The 15,564-nt window shown below is 66.1% G+C and overlaps 1 protein-coding gene and 1 long non-coding RNA gene across 6 annotated transcripts; both read right to left on the bottom strand.

Annotated features, from left to right (window-relative positions):
- Nucleotides 1-135: 135 nt before the first annotated feature.
- PUF60 (poly(U) binding splicing factor 60) lies at nt 136-10,283 on the bottom strand. Of its 5 annotated transcripts, none has more exons than XM_070075624.1 (12): nt 10,081-10,245; nt 6,489-6,575; nt 4,883-4,978; nt 4,694-4,783; nt 3,958-4,008; nt 1,955-2,116; nt 1,786-1,878; nt 1,483-1,696; nt 1,214-1,404; nt 991-1,126; nt 656-891; nt 136-565 (listed from the first exon to the last, which is right to left on the bottom strand). In XM_070075624.1, exons 1-12 carry the CDS (start codon nt 10,102-10,104, stop codon nt 266-268), a joined length of 1,680 nt encoding a protein of 559 aa, XP_069931725.1. In that variant the 5' UTR covers nt 10,105-10,245; the 3' UTR covers nt 136-265. The 5 variants fall into 5 exon arrangements, with proteins under 5 accessions (XP_069931725.1, XP_069931726.1, XP_069931727.1 ...); XM_070075625.1 differs by having other exon boundaries at nt 6,489-6,572; nt 10,081-10,190; XM_070075626.1 differs by lacking the exon at nt 3,958-4,008 and having other exon boundaries at nt 10,081-10,283.
- Nucleotides 10,284-12,858: 2,575 nt separating this feature from the next.
- On the bottom strand, nt 12,859-13,470 carry LOC138849997 (uncharacterized). The gene is made up of 2 exons (XR_011389368.1): nt 13,270-13,470; nt 12,859-13,192 (listed from the first exon to the last, which is right to left on the bottom strand). It is a non-coding gene; the product is annotated as an uncharacterized lncRNA (long non-coding RNA).
- Between the last annotated feature and the right edge of the window lie 2,094 nt (nt 13,471-15,564).

Genomic DNA, 15,564 nt, shown 5'->3' on the forward strand with positions numbered 1-15,564 from the left:
CTCCTCAGCCCCAGGCCCCTCGCGCCCACCCCGTGCGGCTGCAGACCCGCGGCCGGCGTGGCTCCCTGCACGCACGTCCGCACGCGCGCGCGCGCACCAGCGCCGGCCCCCGGAACGATGCGGGACACAGGCACGTCGAGAGCCAGCAGCTCCTGCTCCTTTATCCACACTACAGACGGGGCGGGCAGCGCCCCCGGCCCGGGGACACGACTGTCACAGAGAACCCAGACGGGGAGGCAGAGCGAGTCCGGGGGGGGGGCCGCGGTCAGGCCGAGAGGTCGCTGTTGTCGAAGCGCTCCTGGTCGTACACCTCGGCCACCACCTTGCGGCCGGCGAACCAGCGGCCGTTGAGGGCCTGGATGGCCTTGTGAGTCTCGGAGGCCACGGAGAACTCCACGAAGATCTTCACGATGATCTCGGCGTCCTCCTCCTCGCCCTGCTTCTCCTGGTAGATGATCACGCGGTTGACGGCCCCGAACTTGCCGCACTCCTCCGTCACCTCCCCCTCCAGGTCGTCGTCGATGTCCTTGGGGTCCACCATGTTCCGCAGAACCATCACCGTGGACTGTGGGGGGCAGAGCGCGGAGCGCTGAGCGCCGGCCCCGCCCCCGCCCGCGCGCCGGCCCCGCCCCGGCCCGCCCCCGGCCCCGCCCACCTCCTGCTTGCGCAGCAGCTTCTGCATCACCATGTGGCGCGCGCTGCTGCCCGAGATGCTCATGTGCTCCTGCTCGCTCAGCATCTCGGGCCGCTCGGACTCGGGGAACAGCTCCTCCTCCTCCTTCTCCTTCTTGGGCTCCAGCAGTCCCAGGGTGGGGGGGCTGGCCAGGATCGGGTTCACCACGCCCACGGAGGGGATGGTGACAGGAATGGGAGGACGGGCCGGGGTCACACCTGCAGCAACACCAGCCGGGTCCAGCAGTCACCCCTCCCCCAGTGCGCGACGGCCGGCCGGGCCGCGGGAGGAGGGGACCCTGCCCCGCGCAGACCCACCTGTGATGACTCCCGGCGCCTGTGCAGCCATGACAGCCTGCGGCAACGCCCCCAGGGGCTGGGCCAGCGTGAGGGCTGGGGACACCAGTCCAGGTGTAGCCAAGGAACCCAGCACTGCCGCTCCAGCCACGGCTTCCTGCAACCCAAAAGGCCACCACGCTCAGCCCTGTCACCTCCACTCAGCACCCCTACAGGCCAGACCCGTGTCACCGCAGGTCCCTACCTGAGCTGTGATTTTGGCCGTGGCTGCAGCTGCGGCCACAGCAGCAGCAGGCGGGAGACCTCCAGGTGTGGCAGGTGTCAGCAGGGGCATGGGGGGTGTGACGGCCTTGCCCACCCGCAAGTACTGGCCGCCCAGGTCGAAGAGGTTCATGGAGGACACGGCGTCCTGGGACGACTGTGCCTTCTCGTACTCTGCAGGGCAGGGGGCCGTGAGGGGGCAGCCTCGGCACGGGGCGCCCGCCGCCGCCGCCGCCGCCGCCCCCAGCTCACCAATGAAGCCGTAGCCCTTGTGCTTGCCGGTGGTGGGGTCCCGGGCCAGCGTGCAGGACTTGATCTTGCCGAAGGCCTCAAACACACTCTTGATGTCGTCGTCCGACAGGTCCTGGTGCACGGAGGCCACGTAGATGCGGTTGAAGGCGCGCGCCTCCTCAGCCAGCTGGTCGATGATGGGCTGGGCCTGCCCAATGTTGCTGGGCCTGCCCACCTGGGGAGGGGGCGGGGGGGCCAGAGGCACCTGTCAGCCCGGCCGCCCGGCGCTGCTCCGCGCCGTGGGGGCCCGGCCCCTGCCCTCACCTTGATGTTCCTGCCCCCCAGCATCACGGAGTTCATCTGCTCCAAGGCCAGCTGTGCGGCTTCGGGGACCTCGTACTCCACAAAGGCAAAGCCCTAGGCACAGGGGAGCACGCGTGAGGCTCGCGCCGGGGCGGCGGGGGCGGGGGCGGGGGCGGGCCGCGCCTGTCACCTTGTGCTTCATGGTGACAGAGTCCCAGGACATGTCGATGCTCTTGATGGGGCCAAACGGGGCGAAGGCCTGGCGGATCGTGTCCTCCCCCAGCTCGTAGTAGATGGAGCCCACGTAGACCCGACACATGATGGCCAGCGCCCGCTGCCGCTGAGCCGCCATCTGCAGCAGGACAGGGGAGACAGCCACCGGCTGGTCAGGGGTGCAGGAGGCCCGGCGGCCCACTCCCCTCCTGGCCCACCCCCGGCACTACTGTGGGGAGGGCTGCCCACACGACAGCGAGGTGCAGGCTCGGCCCCTGTAGTCAGGGCGAGGGGGTCAGGAGGACCCCACCCCCAGGAAGGAAGAGCAGGCCCAGGGTGGCCACGGTGCCTCCCAGCTCGCCCACCCCAGCAGACTGCAGCAGTAAGCCGGCAGGTGGGTGGGGGCGGGGGCTGTGCGCCCTCCCACCCAGCCCACCCTCCAGTCTGGGGGCCAGGGAGCCCAGGCTGAGCTGGGAGGGCCTCCCGCTGCCCCGGCCAAGCAGGCAGAGGAGGAGTCCAGGTGGAGGGACCCACTGTCTGGAGGGCAGAAGAGAAGACAGGGCAGCGCTGCCCAGAAGAGGCCCGGGGGAGGTCAGAGGTCAGAGGCCCGGACAGGGGCTCCCTGGAGAGACAGGAGGGGCAGCAGCTTGTGCGGGGCTGACTCTGGGGGGGGGGGCCTCGATGCTCTACACGCACACTCCCTCCCCTCCACAGAAAAGAGCCACCTACAGCCCGTGCGACAGCCACGGGAGCTGGCCACAGCAAGGCTGCTGGCGTGGCCCCTGGGAGCAGCATGGGTAGCAGACCCCAACGGAAAAGCCCTGGGATCTCTGTCGCTGGGGAGGACACAGGCCTGTGGCTGTGAGCTGGACCGTGCCGAGGGCCCTCCCACCTCACGTGGGCGTGCCAGGCAGGGGCGCCAGAGCCAGAGGCAGCGGGCTGCAAACCAGAGGCCAGCGAGCCAGAGCCCGCCCCGCCCAGCAGCGAGGCTCTCCTCTCACCCTCACAAAGGGGCCAGTGGGGCCAGAGACACCGGCCAGCCCAGCGCTGGCCGAGCCTCCCCTCCCTCAGACGGGGCCTTCCCTCAAACTAGGAAGTCCCTGAAAATGGGGCTGCTGCCCTCTGACCTGGCCTCAGGCTCCCGCTCAGACCAAGGACCTGCCGGTGCAGCCACGCCCCTCCCAGCGGACTCCCCGTCTCCCCTCAGGTCAGAGTTGCCCAAGACAGGGTCTCGTCTCCTCTTCACTGTGGGGTTCCCCAGCCACGGAGGGCACGCTGCTGTCTCCTGCCACGCCTCCCCCACCTGGGGCTCTCAGAGAGGCCTCGCCGAGAGCCCTGCACACAGCCCAGAGTCGGGGCCAAGCTGCACCCTTGCCCTCCCTCGAGGGGGGCCTGGCCGCCGCCTCAGCCTCCGAGAAAGGGAGGGGGCGTCTCCTTCCCCAGTCCCTCCGCAGGCCTGGCCATGGCCTCTGCCTCCTCCTCCCCCCGGCCTCGTGGCCTCTGCCCCTCGTTGAGAGCCAGGCCCTAGGCTCAAGTCCCCGGCCTCTGCCCTTCCCTCACTCGCTTGCTGGGGCCCCCCCAACTCCGCCCTCCATCCGTCCTCCCTCCATGATGGGGCCATGGGTTAGGACCCCTCTCTCCTCAGGGGCCTGACCCCAACCCAAGAGCCCGGGCAGCCTGGATACTGACGGAGCTGGCGGCACGGTGGACGGGCCTGGCGCCGGCAGCTGCCCTCCGCTCCGCAGTTACCTGGCCGGTTAGTTTTAAGGCGGGCCCTCAGAGCAGACGGAGGCCTCCCCTGGGGGCGGTCCCGGGGTGGGCGCCCACACACTGGCCCGCCGCGCCTGGCGCTCTGCTGCGCTCGTCCTGAGCTGGCGGGCAGGGCCGGCTAGGGCGCAAGGTCCCCAGCGCGCGGGCCGCACTGCCCCCCCTAGCCTGACTAAGGACAGAGCCCCGGCAGAAGTGAGCAAGTCTATTGACCGATTGCAAAGGTGAGAGAGGATCTCCAAAGCCCATTGTCACTGCTGCCATCTGAAAGACAGTAAACACAGAGTTCAGTCTGTTGGAGCCGAGCAGGCCCGCTCTCGTCAGCACCTCACGCAGGCGGCCGCAGGCCCAGTCCCCCTGCCTGGGAGGCCCACCTGCCTTCCCATGCTGCCGCCGCCTAGCTGGCCGCTGGCGCCTGCCCACGGGGGCGTCCGGGCCCCGGAGCCCTGCCCGCAGCCTCGCCGGAGGAGAGGGACGCACGGATAGCAGTGAACAGCCGGGCTTCCCGGCAGCGTGCACGTCTGAGGGCGGGGAGGGGGTGGGAGGCACGAGGCCCAGGAACCGCTGGCCTCTGACTGCGAAGCCTCTGGCCGTACGCTTAGGGCAGAGTCCGGGAGGCACCCCCAGACCGTCCCCTGGCCCCGGGCCCTAGCCCCGATAGTCTGGACTCGCTGCAGGGGTGGGAGCCTGACCGCCTGATCCAAGGCCGCAGGGGCAGGAGGGTGCACAGCCCGCACGCCGCCACCGCAGCCGTGCAGCCTGAGGGGAGCACTGGGGAGCCCCCGGCGACAGGGAGGGGCCGTGGAGGGGACAGGAGGAGCTACAGAGGAGGACCCCGAGGGTCCCGAGAGTCCTTGCGCATGTGAGAACCGTTCACACCTTCTGGGGAGGAGGAAGAGAGCGAAGAGGAGGCGGCGTGGGCGGCGGGGTGCGGGCGGGGCGCGCTCACCTGCAGGTTGGTGAGCTGCTGCTGCTGGTGGGCGATGGTCTGCTTCACCAGCACGCTCTTGATGCTCTGCTCCATGGCGTACTTCTTGGCCTGCGGGAGACAGCGGTGAGGAGCACTGGGGGCCCCGCCCGCGGGGAGGGCCGGCCCCGCCCGCCCCCGGCAGAGCCCCCCAGGAAGACACACGCTCACCTTCTGGAGGGCCTCCTGCTGCTCGGGCGTCAGGGGAGGCAGCCCCAGCTTGGCGGCTGTGCTCTGCCCGTTCTCCATCTTGATGGCTTCTGTGCCCTGGAGGGCGGGGACTGGTTCAGCAGCAGCCTGAGGCCCCTCACGGCCCCCGCCCCTCCAGGGCCAGGCCCAGCACCTGCTGTCCCCTGCCTGGCGGGGATGCGGGTCTCCCCCAGGGATTCCGGGCCAACCCAGCACCAGGGTGGGTCCAGGCAGCAGGAGAGGGGGAGCCCCTTGCTGCCAGTCCCCCTGCCCCCGGGGAAAGCGGTCAGGCTCCAAACATCCCAGAACTGCCGGATCCTGGGCTGCCTGGCACCCAGGCTTCTCAGCCTTGTCAGAGTGAGTCCCCGAAATGGACATGAACTTGGCTTCCAGGGCCAATGGAGGAACAGTGCAGGCAAAGCGCTCCCCATCGCAGCCCCTCCCTCTGCCCAAGAGCCCCAAAGGTGCCAAGCACCTGCACAGGCCATGCCTGCCACTGGGAGGCACCAGGCAGGGTGGACACTGCCCAGGGACAGGGCGGCTGGGCTGGGCTGCAGACCCCAGCGGAAGCCATGAGCATCGTGTTTCCCGGCCCTTGGCAAGGGAAGACCGTGGGCGTCCAGCAGGGTCGTGGTAAAGTGCGCACAGGGAGCACAGGGCAGGTCTGCCTGTCCACAGCTCCAAACCACAGACTCCACAGGCTCGAGAGGGGCGGGGAGGAGTGCAAAGCTAGGATCCAGGCTGGGCTGCAGACCCAGACCCCGAGAACCCCATCCTGGTGAGCCCCAAGGCCTATCAGAGGTCGGCGCCAGTCTGGTTCACACTGGCCTGTCCTGGCCGCTCTCCCAGCTGGCCCCAAGCCCATGTCTCCTTAGTGGGAGAGGGCAGAGCAGGCTGTCACCATGGTAATCAATGCCAGCCCTCTCAGCCCCCTAGAAACTCCTCAATCTCCTCTTTGTCTTGAGAAACAAAAGGCCCTTCTCCCACCAACCAATGGCCGGCTGGGGGAAAGGCTGCATACCACACCCCCCGTGCCTGGGGGGCGGGAGAGCCTAGCTCCAAGGGGCCACCTCGAGAGGCTGCTGGGGCCTTCGGGATGGGGCAGCACAAAGAACCAAGCACCCAGCTGCAGGGCCGAGCTCTGCTCCCAAGGCCCACCTGCACCCACCCTGGAGCGAGGGGCCCAGGCGGGGAGCGGGGCGGGGCGGGGCGGTCCCAGCCAGCCCTGTCCTTTCTCCAATACCCTATCTTGTGCTCCTTTTGTAAACTCACAAAGCGCTACAATGAGGCTTGCGCTTCTCGCTCGCATTCTACACCTTCCACACAGCATGACAGCCCTGCTGGCCAGTCCCAGGAGCCCCACCCAGCCAGACCACTGGCCCGGGAGAAGCAGGCTGGGGCTGGGCGGGGCCAGGGCAGCACAGGCTCAGGACATGGCCCACAGTCCCACAGTCCCACAGGCAGATGGCAAAGCCGCGCCCCCGGGGCTCCTGACCCACGCCCCACCACGGCTCTCTGGTTAGGGTGTGTAGGCCGGCCAGCCGGCAGGCAGACGGAGGCCCAGGGAGAGGACGCCCAAGGTCAGTACCTGCGGAGGTTTCCATTTGTCTCCCGCTGCCACCACTGCCGCCGCCGCCGCCGGCTCAGACCCCCCTGCTTGCTGGCCATTGACCTGCTGTAGGCAAAGAAGGACACGTTGTCATGGATGGTCACACGGCCCCACCCACCCCAGCCCCCTCCTCTGCCCACACTAATGGCTGAGCTCCCCGTGGACAAAGGAGGCCAGGCGGAGACATAGGAAGAGATCAGCTCTGGCCTGATCCCTGAATTATTCTCAACGCTACCTCCACCCCACACTGCCCATTCCTCACACCCACAGCAGCCCAGGCCCTGGCCCAAGTGGCATCTGGGACAGGCCTGAGCTGGCAGCGAGGAGGAAGAGGGGAACAGCGTGCACTCCCACCCCCGTCTCCCAGCAGCGGGCAGTGGCAGGTGCCCAGCTGTCTCCCCCACGCCCTCCCCAGGCGGCAGGGCTGGACTACAGCTCGGCACCAGTCCCGCTGCTTCCACAGGTTCTGGCCAGGCCTAGGCCTGAGCTGAAGAGCCCCCCCCCCCCCCCCCCCCGCCAACAGCGCAAGGCCGGCCTCTCCGCAGCCACACTGCTCAGGGCTGCCTAACTCCTCGGAGCGCAGCTCCGGGCCTGCTCCTCCGCACTGGACAGAGCCCTAGCCAGGCAGGTAGGAGGAGGGGCAGCTCCCGCCAGATGAGCGGTGTGCGGGAGGCTGGGCAGGACCGCACAGCGCAGTGTTCTCACCCTCTCAGCTCCCACCCCTGCAGCTGGCTGACCTGGCACGGGCCGCGCCGGGGACCCAGCCTGCTGGGGACGGAGCGCCTGGCACTGCTCTGGATGTCAGCCCCACGCATGCCGGGGAACAGCCCTGAGGGCAGGCCTCCCCAGAGCGGGGACACAGGCTCAACGCCCACGGAAGACATGGTTTCAGGAAGTGACCGTGGGGGCACCGTCCTGTCCTGCCTTCCTGCCCTCCGAACGCACGGCCCAGGACGACATCCACGACAGAAGGAAGTCCTCCGGCCCCGGGGAGCAGGGCTGGGCTAACCGCTCCCTCAGAGTGGCCATCGTCACAGCCACACGCGTCGGCACTGGGCAGGGGCCCCTCCGAGAAGCAGGGCAGCCCAGGCACTGGTGTCCAGGCCTCAGGCTCCCGGCTGCCTCAGACACTGAGCGCCTCACCTCCGGAGCGCACAGCACCTGGAGCCACGTTAGGCTCAGCGGCAGGCGTCTGAAGTACTGGCTAAGACAACCACATCCAGGGCCCATGCTGTGGCACAGCGGGTTAAAGCAGCGGCCTGCAGTGCCGGCGGCTCCACTTCCCACCCAGCTCTCAGCTGTGGCCTGGGAAAGTAACAGAAGATGGCCCAGGTGCCTGGGCCCCTGCACCCACGTGGAAGACCCGGAAGAAGCTCCTGGCTTCGAATCAGCCCAGCTCTGGCTGCTGTGGCCATCTGGGGAGTGACCCAGCAGATGGAAGACCTCTCTCTCTCCGTAACCCGGTTTTTCAAATAAATACAATATATCTTGGTGGGCGGGAGACCTCTACACCCCATCCAAGAGTGCCTGGACTGGACTCTGGGCCCTGGCTCCCAGTTCCAGCTTCCTGCTAACAGACGGCCTGAGAGGCGTCCCGGGAGGGTACAGCAGTCAGCCCGTCCCCTCCATGGGAGACCTGGGATTCAGCCCCAGCGCTCAGCTCCGGCCTGGTGCAGCCCGGGCTGTTCCGGGCACTTGAGGAAGGATCAAAGGAGGAGAGCTCTGTCTGTCTGCCCCGCAAATAAAAACAAAAGACATGTTTATTTTGGTAGAAAAAATCCTGAAATCCATGCATAGGGTTTTCATGATGTGCACTTTCATAAACATTAAAAAAAAGAAAAAAACTTTGTACAAAGGATTTCAAAAATTTTCTGTACCAAAACACCTTACGTTTTAACTTGAACTTCACTTTCAAGCAGTTTCTTGAGGTGCCCACCCCTCAGTGCGTCCTGCGCAAACCCTAGGATCGGCAGTGTGGAGCCCTCAGAGTCGGACCCAGGGCGCGCTGGCGGCTGCCTCCCCGTCCTGTGCCGGGAGCGCCCACGGCCGGCTCTGCGCTGGCTGCACACACACACAGCAGGAGACACCTCTCGCAGGAGCCCCCTGGCCAACTGCCGGCAGACAAAGCCAGCTGCACCTAAGCTGACTGCCGAGGCTAACGAACCCCAAGAAGAAAACAGCCATGGACAGCAAGCGCGTGGCCCCGCGCCAGGCCACAGCCAGGGGCTCTCCTCTGGGAGGCACCCAATGGGCCGGGTCTCCCAAGTCTCCAGGAAGAGAGGATAAAATTGTGCCCAAGAAGGAACCCAAGGTCAACGGCCCCAACTGGGAACAGGTCAGGCAATCAGAGCTGCAAAGCTCAGAGCAGGGAGCCAAGGACACAGCTGCCGGGGGACCCTGCCCGCTGGGAGGGGGCTGGGCTGCAGGTGCCGGGGACCCTGCCCGCTGGGAGGGGGCTGGGCTGCAGGTGCCGGGGACCCTGCCCGCTGGGAGGGGGCTGGGCTGCAGGTGCCGGGGATCCTGCCCGCTGGGAGGGGGCTGGGCTGCAGGTGCCGGGGACCCTGCCCGCTGGGAGGGGGCTGGGCTGCAGGTGCCGGGGACCCTGCCCGCTGGGAGGGGGCTGGGCTGCAGGTGCCGGGGACCCTGCCCGCTGGGAGGGGGCTGCAGGTGCCGGGGGACCCTGCCCGCTGGGAGGGGGCTGGGCTGCAGGTGCCGGGGACCCTGCCCGCTGGGAGGGGGCTGGGCTGCAGGTGCCGGGGACCCTGCCCGCTGGGAAGGGGCTGCAGGTTCCGGGGACCCTGCCCGCTGGGACAGGGCTGGGCTGCAGGTACCGGGGACCCTGCCCGCTGGGAGGGGGCTGCAGCACCACGCCGGAAGCGCACCCAGAGGACGCCTTTCTGCAACCCCCTGCATTCGGCCCCAAGACCCGCGCCAGCCAAATCCGCCCCCGGCGGCACGCTCCCTCCCTGCCGGAAGCCGGCGCAGACAACAGGAGGAGCGCGGCAGCTCTCGCTGGCCTCCCGAGCATGACAGCTGACAACAGGCCTGGCGGGGGCGGGGCGCCCCCTCGACCGCGGCGCCGGGCCCCGGGGCGCCCCCTGCTCGGGCTTCCCCCTCAACAGCGCCAAGCTCCCGCGGGGCCGGGCGGGGCGGACCGGGGCGGGGACGCACGGCAGGGGCTGCGGCGCAGACGGGTCTGCGAGGGGAGGCAGCCCCACGGGCGCGGCGGCCGGGACAAAGCGAGGGCGCAGCCGGCACGCCCGCCCTCCCCGCGCGGGGCAACAGCACCGCCGTCCCCAGGCGCGCGCGGACGCCCGCCCCCCGCCGGCGCGCCCCGGGTCCCCGCCCCGTCCGGAGGCCGGAAGCCGACGGCCGCGGCCGGAAGCGGTGGCCGCGGACCGGCCGCCGGCGCGCGCCTGCCCCGCCCCCGCCCCGCACGACTCGAGGCCGCGGGGGCCCCTGGGAGGGCCGTGAGGACCGCCGCACCCCGGCAGGCCGTCCGCGCCCGGGCCGAGCCGGCGACCTGCTCCCGCCGACCGAGGGCCGCCTGCCCTCTCGCGGGCTCACTTACGAGGGCTATGGTCGCCGTCGCCATCTTGCGTCCGTCGCGGCCGCCGCGCGCGCCACACGGTGCTGCTGCCTCCGCAGTCTCGCGCGATCTGGGTCCCGGCGCGCGGCGCTCTCGCGATAACAGAGCCTTGAGCGACCGACGTGGAAGGAGAGGGACCGCGCTTCCGGGGCGGGGCGAGGGAGGCGACGCCCCCTGGAGGGGGCGGGGCCTGGGCAGGAGCGCGCGAGGCGGGGCCTAGGCGGGAGCGCGCGAGGCGGGGCCTGGGCCGGGAGCGCGCGCGCCGGGGCGGAGGCGCGCGGCCGTGGCCCCCCTCGGCCTCTGGCCGCTGCGGTTTCCCTGCTGGCCGCGGGCGTGTCTACACGGCCTCTCGGAGCAGGCTCACGGGACAGACGCTCGGATTTGGGGACGTGTTTGCGCCGCTGTCCCTCACAGGGACCCCCAGAGTGGCCATGCATTTTACAGCGTCCCCTGCCCCGCGCTGAGGGAGAAGACCCCTCCGGCCGGCCGCCCCCACCCCCCCGACGCCCCGAAATGAAAGGAAACGCTTTGTTGAAAAGAGCCGGGAGGGCCCCGCAGTGGTCACCGTGCCCGGGCCCACACCGGTCAGTGTGAGGGTTGTGCAGCCAGGGGCCGCTGGACAAAGCAGATCTTCCTGGCCTCCAGCTCCCGCCAGCGCGTGGCTGGTTGAGCTCCCAGAGAGGGCGGCCCTGAATCCCTGCCCCACAGCCAGGCCCCTGCACCCTGCACCCAGCCCCACAGCCAGGCCCCCTGCACCCAGCCCCACAGCCAGGCCCCTGCACCCCAGCCCCACAGCCAGGCCCCTGCACCCTGCACCCAGCCCCAGCCCCACAGCCAGGCCCCCTGCACCCCAGCCCCACAGCCAGGCCCTCTGTACCCTGCACCCAGCCCCACAGCCAGGCCCCCTGCACCCTTCACCCCAGTCCCAGCCCCAAAGCTAGGCCCCTGCACCCAGCCCCACAGCCAGGCCTCCTGCACCCCAGCCCCAGCCCCACAGCCAGGCCCCTGCACCCCAGCCCCAGCCCCACAGCCAGGCCCCTGCACCCCAGCCCCACAGCCAGGCCCCCTGCACCCCAGCCCCACAGCCAGGCCCCCTGCACCATTCACCCCAGTCCCAGCCCCACAGCCAGGCCCCCTGCACCCTTCACCCCAATCCCAGCCCCACAGCCAGACCCCTGCACCCCAGCCCCACAGCCAGGCCCCCTGCACCCCAGCCCCACAGCCAGGCCCCCTGCACCCAGCCCCACAGCCAGGCCCCCTGCACCCTTCACCCCAGTCCCAGCCCCACAGCCAGGCCCCCTGCACCATTCACCCCAGTCCCAGCCCCACAGCCAGGCCCCTGCACCCCAGCCCCACAGCCAGGACCCTGCCCCCTGCACCCAGCCCCACAGCCAGACCCCTGCACCCTGCACCCTGCCCCACAGCCAGGCCCCTGCACCCAGCCCCACAGCCAGGCCCCTGTACCCCAGCCCTAGCCCCATCCCCACAGCCAGGCCCCTGTACCCAGCCCCAGCCCGAGCCCCACAGCCAGGCCCCTGCACCCCAGCCCCACAGCCAGGCCCCTGCACCCAGTCCCAGCCCCACAGCCAGGCCCCTGCACCCAGCCCCAGCCCCAGCCCCACAGCCAGGCCCCTGCACCCAGCCCCAGCCCCATAGCCAGGCCTCTGACAGAGCCATCCGGACTGCTTGGAGGAGGATCCTCAGCCCAGCTCCCGGCTGGAGAGAGGAGGCTGGGTCACATGGTCGTCTACACTCTGAGGCCTTCCACAGTGACTACACCAGTGTGCATCCCCACCAACAGTGGACTAGGGGACCTTTCTCCCCACATCCTGGCCAGCATCTGTGTTCACTTCTGTAGAAGCCATTCTGGGACGAGGTGAAACCCTGTTGTGGTTTTGATGTGCATTTCCCTGATGGCCAGTGATCCTGAGCATTTTATCAGGAATCTGTTGGCCGCGAGTTTCCTCTCTTGAGAAATGCGGACACCCCCCCCCCCGGCCCCGCACTTTGGCATAACAGGTTAAAGACCTGGCCTGCAGCACCAGCATCGCATATAGACGCTGGTTTGAGTCCCGGCTGCTCCTCTTCCAATCCAGCTCCCTGCTGTGGCCTGGGAAAGCAGAAGATGGCCCAAGTCCTTGGGCCCCTGCACCCATGTGGGAGACCCGGAAGAAGCTCCTGGCTCCTGGCTTCGGATCGGCGCAGCTCCGGCTGTTGTGGCCATTTGAGGAGTGAACCAGAGGTTGGGAGACCTTTCTCTGTAACTCTCTTTCAAATAAATAAAATAAATCTTACAAAAAAAAAAAAAAAAGAAAGAAAAAAAGAAAGAAAAAGAAAAAGGAAAAATTCCTATTCAAGTCATTTGCCCATTTTTTTTTAAAGATTTATTTATTTACTTGAAAGGAGTTACACAGAGAGAGAAAGAGAGGCAGAGAAGGAGAGAGGAAGAGAGAGAGGTCTTCCATCCTCTGGTTCACTCCCCAGATGGCCGCAACGGCCGGAGCTGTGCTGATCCGAAGCCAGGAGCCAGGAGCTACCTCCAGGTCTCCCACATGGGTGCAGAAGCCCAAGCACGTGGGCCATCTTCCACTGCTTTCCCAGGCCACAGCAGAGAGCTGGATCAGAAGTAGAGCAGCCGGAACTCGAACCAGCACCCATATGGGATGCCAGCGCTGCAGGCGGCGGCTTTACCCGCCCCTTTACCCATTTCTTAAATTGATTGTTGTTGTTAATCCTATCAGTTGCAGAGTATGCAAATAACTTCTCCAATTCTGTTCATTTTTTTTTTTTTTTCACGTTTCTGAGTGTTTCTTTTGGAGTGCGGACGCGCCTTGGCTTGACATAATCCCATTTGTCAGTCTTGGCTGGTCTGTGCCTCTGGGGTGTTTTCCGAGAAACCTGCCTCTAGCAAAGTCTTGCAGGGCCTCCCCAATGTTCTCCGGTAATCTGGTGGTGTCAGGTCATAGATTTAGACTTCTGATTCATGCTGAGTGGGTTTTTGTGTGAGGTGGAAGGTAGGGGTCAGGCTTCTTGCTTCTGAACGTGGAGATCGGTCTTCCCAGCACCACTTGTTGAAGAGACCGGCAATCCCCTCCTGGGATTTACCCGGAGGAAATGGAATCAGCGTAAGAAAGAGATCTGAGTCCCCACGCCCACGGCAGCTCAGCTCACCGACATCCATCAGCTGATGGCTGGATAAAGAAATCAGGAGTTGGCCGGTGCCGCGGCTCACTAGGCTAATCCTCCGCCTTGCGGCGCTGGCACACCGGGTTCTAGTCCCGGTCGGGGCGCCGGATTCTGTCCCGGTTGCTCCTCTTCCAGGCCAGCTCTCTGCTGTGGCCCGGGAGTGCAGTGGAGGATGGCCCAGGTGCTTGGGCCTGCACCCCATGGGAGACCAGGAGAAGCACCTGGCTCCTGCCTTTGGATCAGCGCGGTGCGCCGGCTGCGGCGGCCATTGGAGGGTGAACTAACTGCAAAAGGAAGACCTTTCTCTCTGTCTCTCTCTCACACTGTCCACTCTGCCTGTCAAAAAAAAAAAAAAAAAAAAATCAGGAGTGCGACTCAGGTAAAAAAAAAAAAAGTAATCTTGCCTTTTGCAAGGAAATGGCTACAACCAGAAACCGTTATACTCAGTGAAACACGCCAGGCCCAGACAGACAGACGCGGTACGCTTCCCCAGCTGTGGTACTAACAGAGTACCTGGAATGCAACGTGTTGGAGAGAAACGGACATTCTGAGACTCCATGATTGTTTACAGCCCTCGTCTCGACTGTTGAGGAGCAGGGCTTTGTCTTCATACTGAGTGTAGGGTTAACCTTATGAGTATAAAGTAAACTGAATACAGATCTTTGTAAAACTTAAGAGTGGGAATGGGAGAGGGAGGAGGAGGAAGGGTGGGAGCTGGGCAGGACGGAGGGTGGGGTGGGGATGTCACTGTTCCTGAACCTGTATATAGGAAATACAAGAAACTCCTATAGCTTAGGTAAATTTTTTAAAGATTTATTTATTTATTTGAAAGAGTTACACAGGGAGAGGAGAGGGAGGGAGGGAAAGAGAGAGAATCTTCCATCTGCTGGTTCACTCCTCAATTGGCCGCAACAGCCGGAGCTGTGCCAATCTGAAGCCAGGAGTCAGGAGCTTCTTCCGGGTCTCCCACGTGGGTGCAGGGGCCCAAGGACTTGGACCATCTTCTGCTGCTTTCCCAGGCCACAGCTGGATCGGAAGTGGAGCAGCTGGGTCTCGAACCGGCACCCATATGGGATGCCGGCGCTTCAGGCCAGGGCGTTAACCCACTCTGCCACAGCGCCGGCCCCTACCTTATGTAAAATTAAGAAAAGCGGGGCCAGCACTGTGGTGCAGAAGGCTAAGCATCCACCTGCAGTGCCGGCCTCCCATACGGGTGCCCATCCAAGTCCTGCTGCTCCATCTCCGACCCAGCTCCCTGCTGTGGCCTGGGAAAGCAGTAGAGGATGGCCCGAGTCCTTGGGCCCCCGCACGTGCGTGGGAGACTTGGAGAGAGCTCCTGGCTCCAGATTTCTCTCTCTCTCTCTCTCTCTAACTCTACCTTGCAAATAAATAAATAAATAAACTTTTACCAAAAAAAAAAAAAAAAAAAAAGCCAAGCTGGCACTGTCTGGAATGGCCGCAGGCCGGCCAGCCGAGAGGCCCCCAGCCACTGGGAGTCCCAAGTCCAGGCAGCCGCACAGCCAGGGCTGCGGGGCTCGGAGGCAACGCAGGTGGGGTGAGGCCCCAGAGCCGCAGTGCAATGACCTTCAGCACGCCGTGAACACCTCCACACAGCTGGAATCTTCCAGAACACAGTGCCAGCAGCAACCCCGGCCGGTCCTCCTCACCAGGCATCCACTCCAGCGCCACCCTCTGCTGGCCGTGGTGGGGCTGGTCACCTCCAGCGACCCTTACAGTAGCCGCTCGGTGGGCACCCAGGCCTGTTTCCACAGGTGAGGAAGCACGCGTGGGCACCAGGCTCCAGCTGCCCACAGACCCTGGCGGCAGCAGTGACCGCCACCCCGGACGCGGGAGGCTGCACTGCGTCTCAGTGCCTGCTCCAGCCCCAGGCATTGCGGCCATCTGGGCAGTGACCCAGCGGATGGAAGACCTCTCTCTGTCTCTCTCTCTCTTTCTGTAACCCTGCCTCTCAAATAAATAAATAATAGTAAAAAAAAAGATAAGTTCTACATCTCAGTAGTGTCCGGAAATAAGGAAAGTGGAGCCGACAAGGAAAGAATTCAGGAAAACCTTCTACAGCCATTCTGAGGTGCTGAGCAATCGGGACCCCCGGGAGAGCAGCCCTGTGCAAAGGTTGGGACGTGGAAGGAAACAGCACGGCACGCCCAGATCCTGGGGAGAGGTGGTCCCAGCCAGCACGCTGCCTGGCCCCTCGGCTGAGGGCAGAGTGAGGCCCGCAGGCCGCCCTGTGCCTGCCAGCCACGCTGCCTGGCACACCTG

This window comes from Oryctolagus cuniculus, chromosome 6 (assembly GCF_964237555.1).
Source record: "Oryctolagus cuniculus chromosome 6, mOryCun1.1, whole genome shotgun sequence".
In the NCBI taxonomy this organism is placed as follows: Eukaryota; Metazoa; Chordata; class Mammalia; order Lagomorpha; family Leporidae; genus Oryctolagus; species Oryctolagus cuniculus.

Coding starts and splice junctions, on each gene's coding strand:
- PUF60 (XM_070075623.1), bottom strand. CDS start 7,739: ATGGGCCCTGGATGTGGTTGTCTTAGCCAGTACTTCAGACGCCTGCCG. Junction 1,879..1,954: donor CTGTCACCATGAAGCACAAG/GTGACAGGCGCG, acceptor CCCTGTGCCTAG/GGCTTTGCCTTTGTGGAGTA. Junction 566..655: donor AGCTGCTGCGCAAGCAGGAG/GTGGGCGGGGCC, acceptor TGCCCCCCACAG/TCCACGGTGATGGTTCTGCG.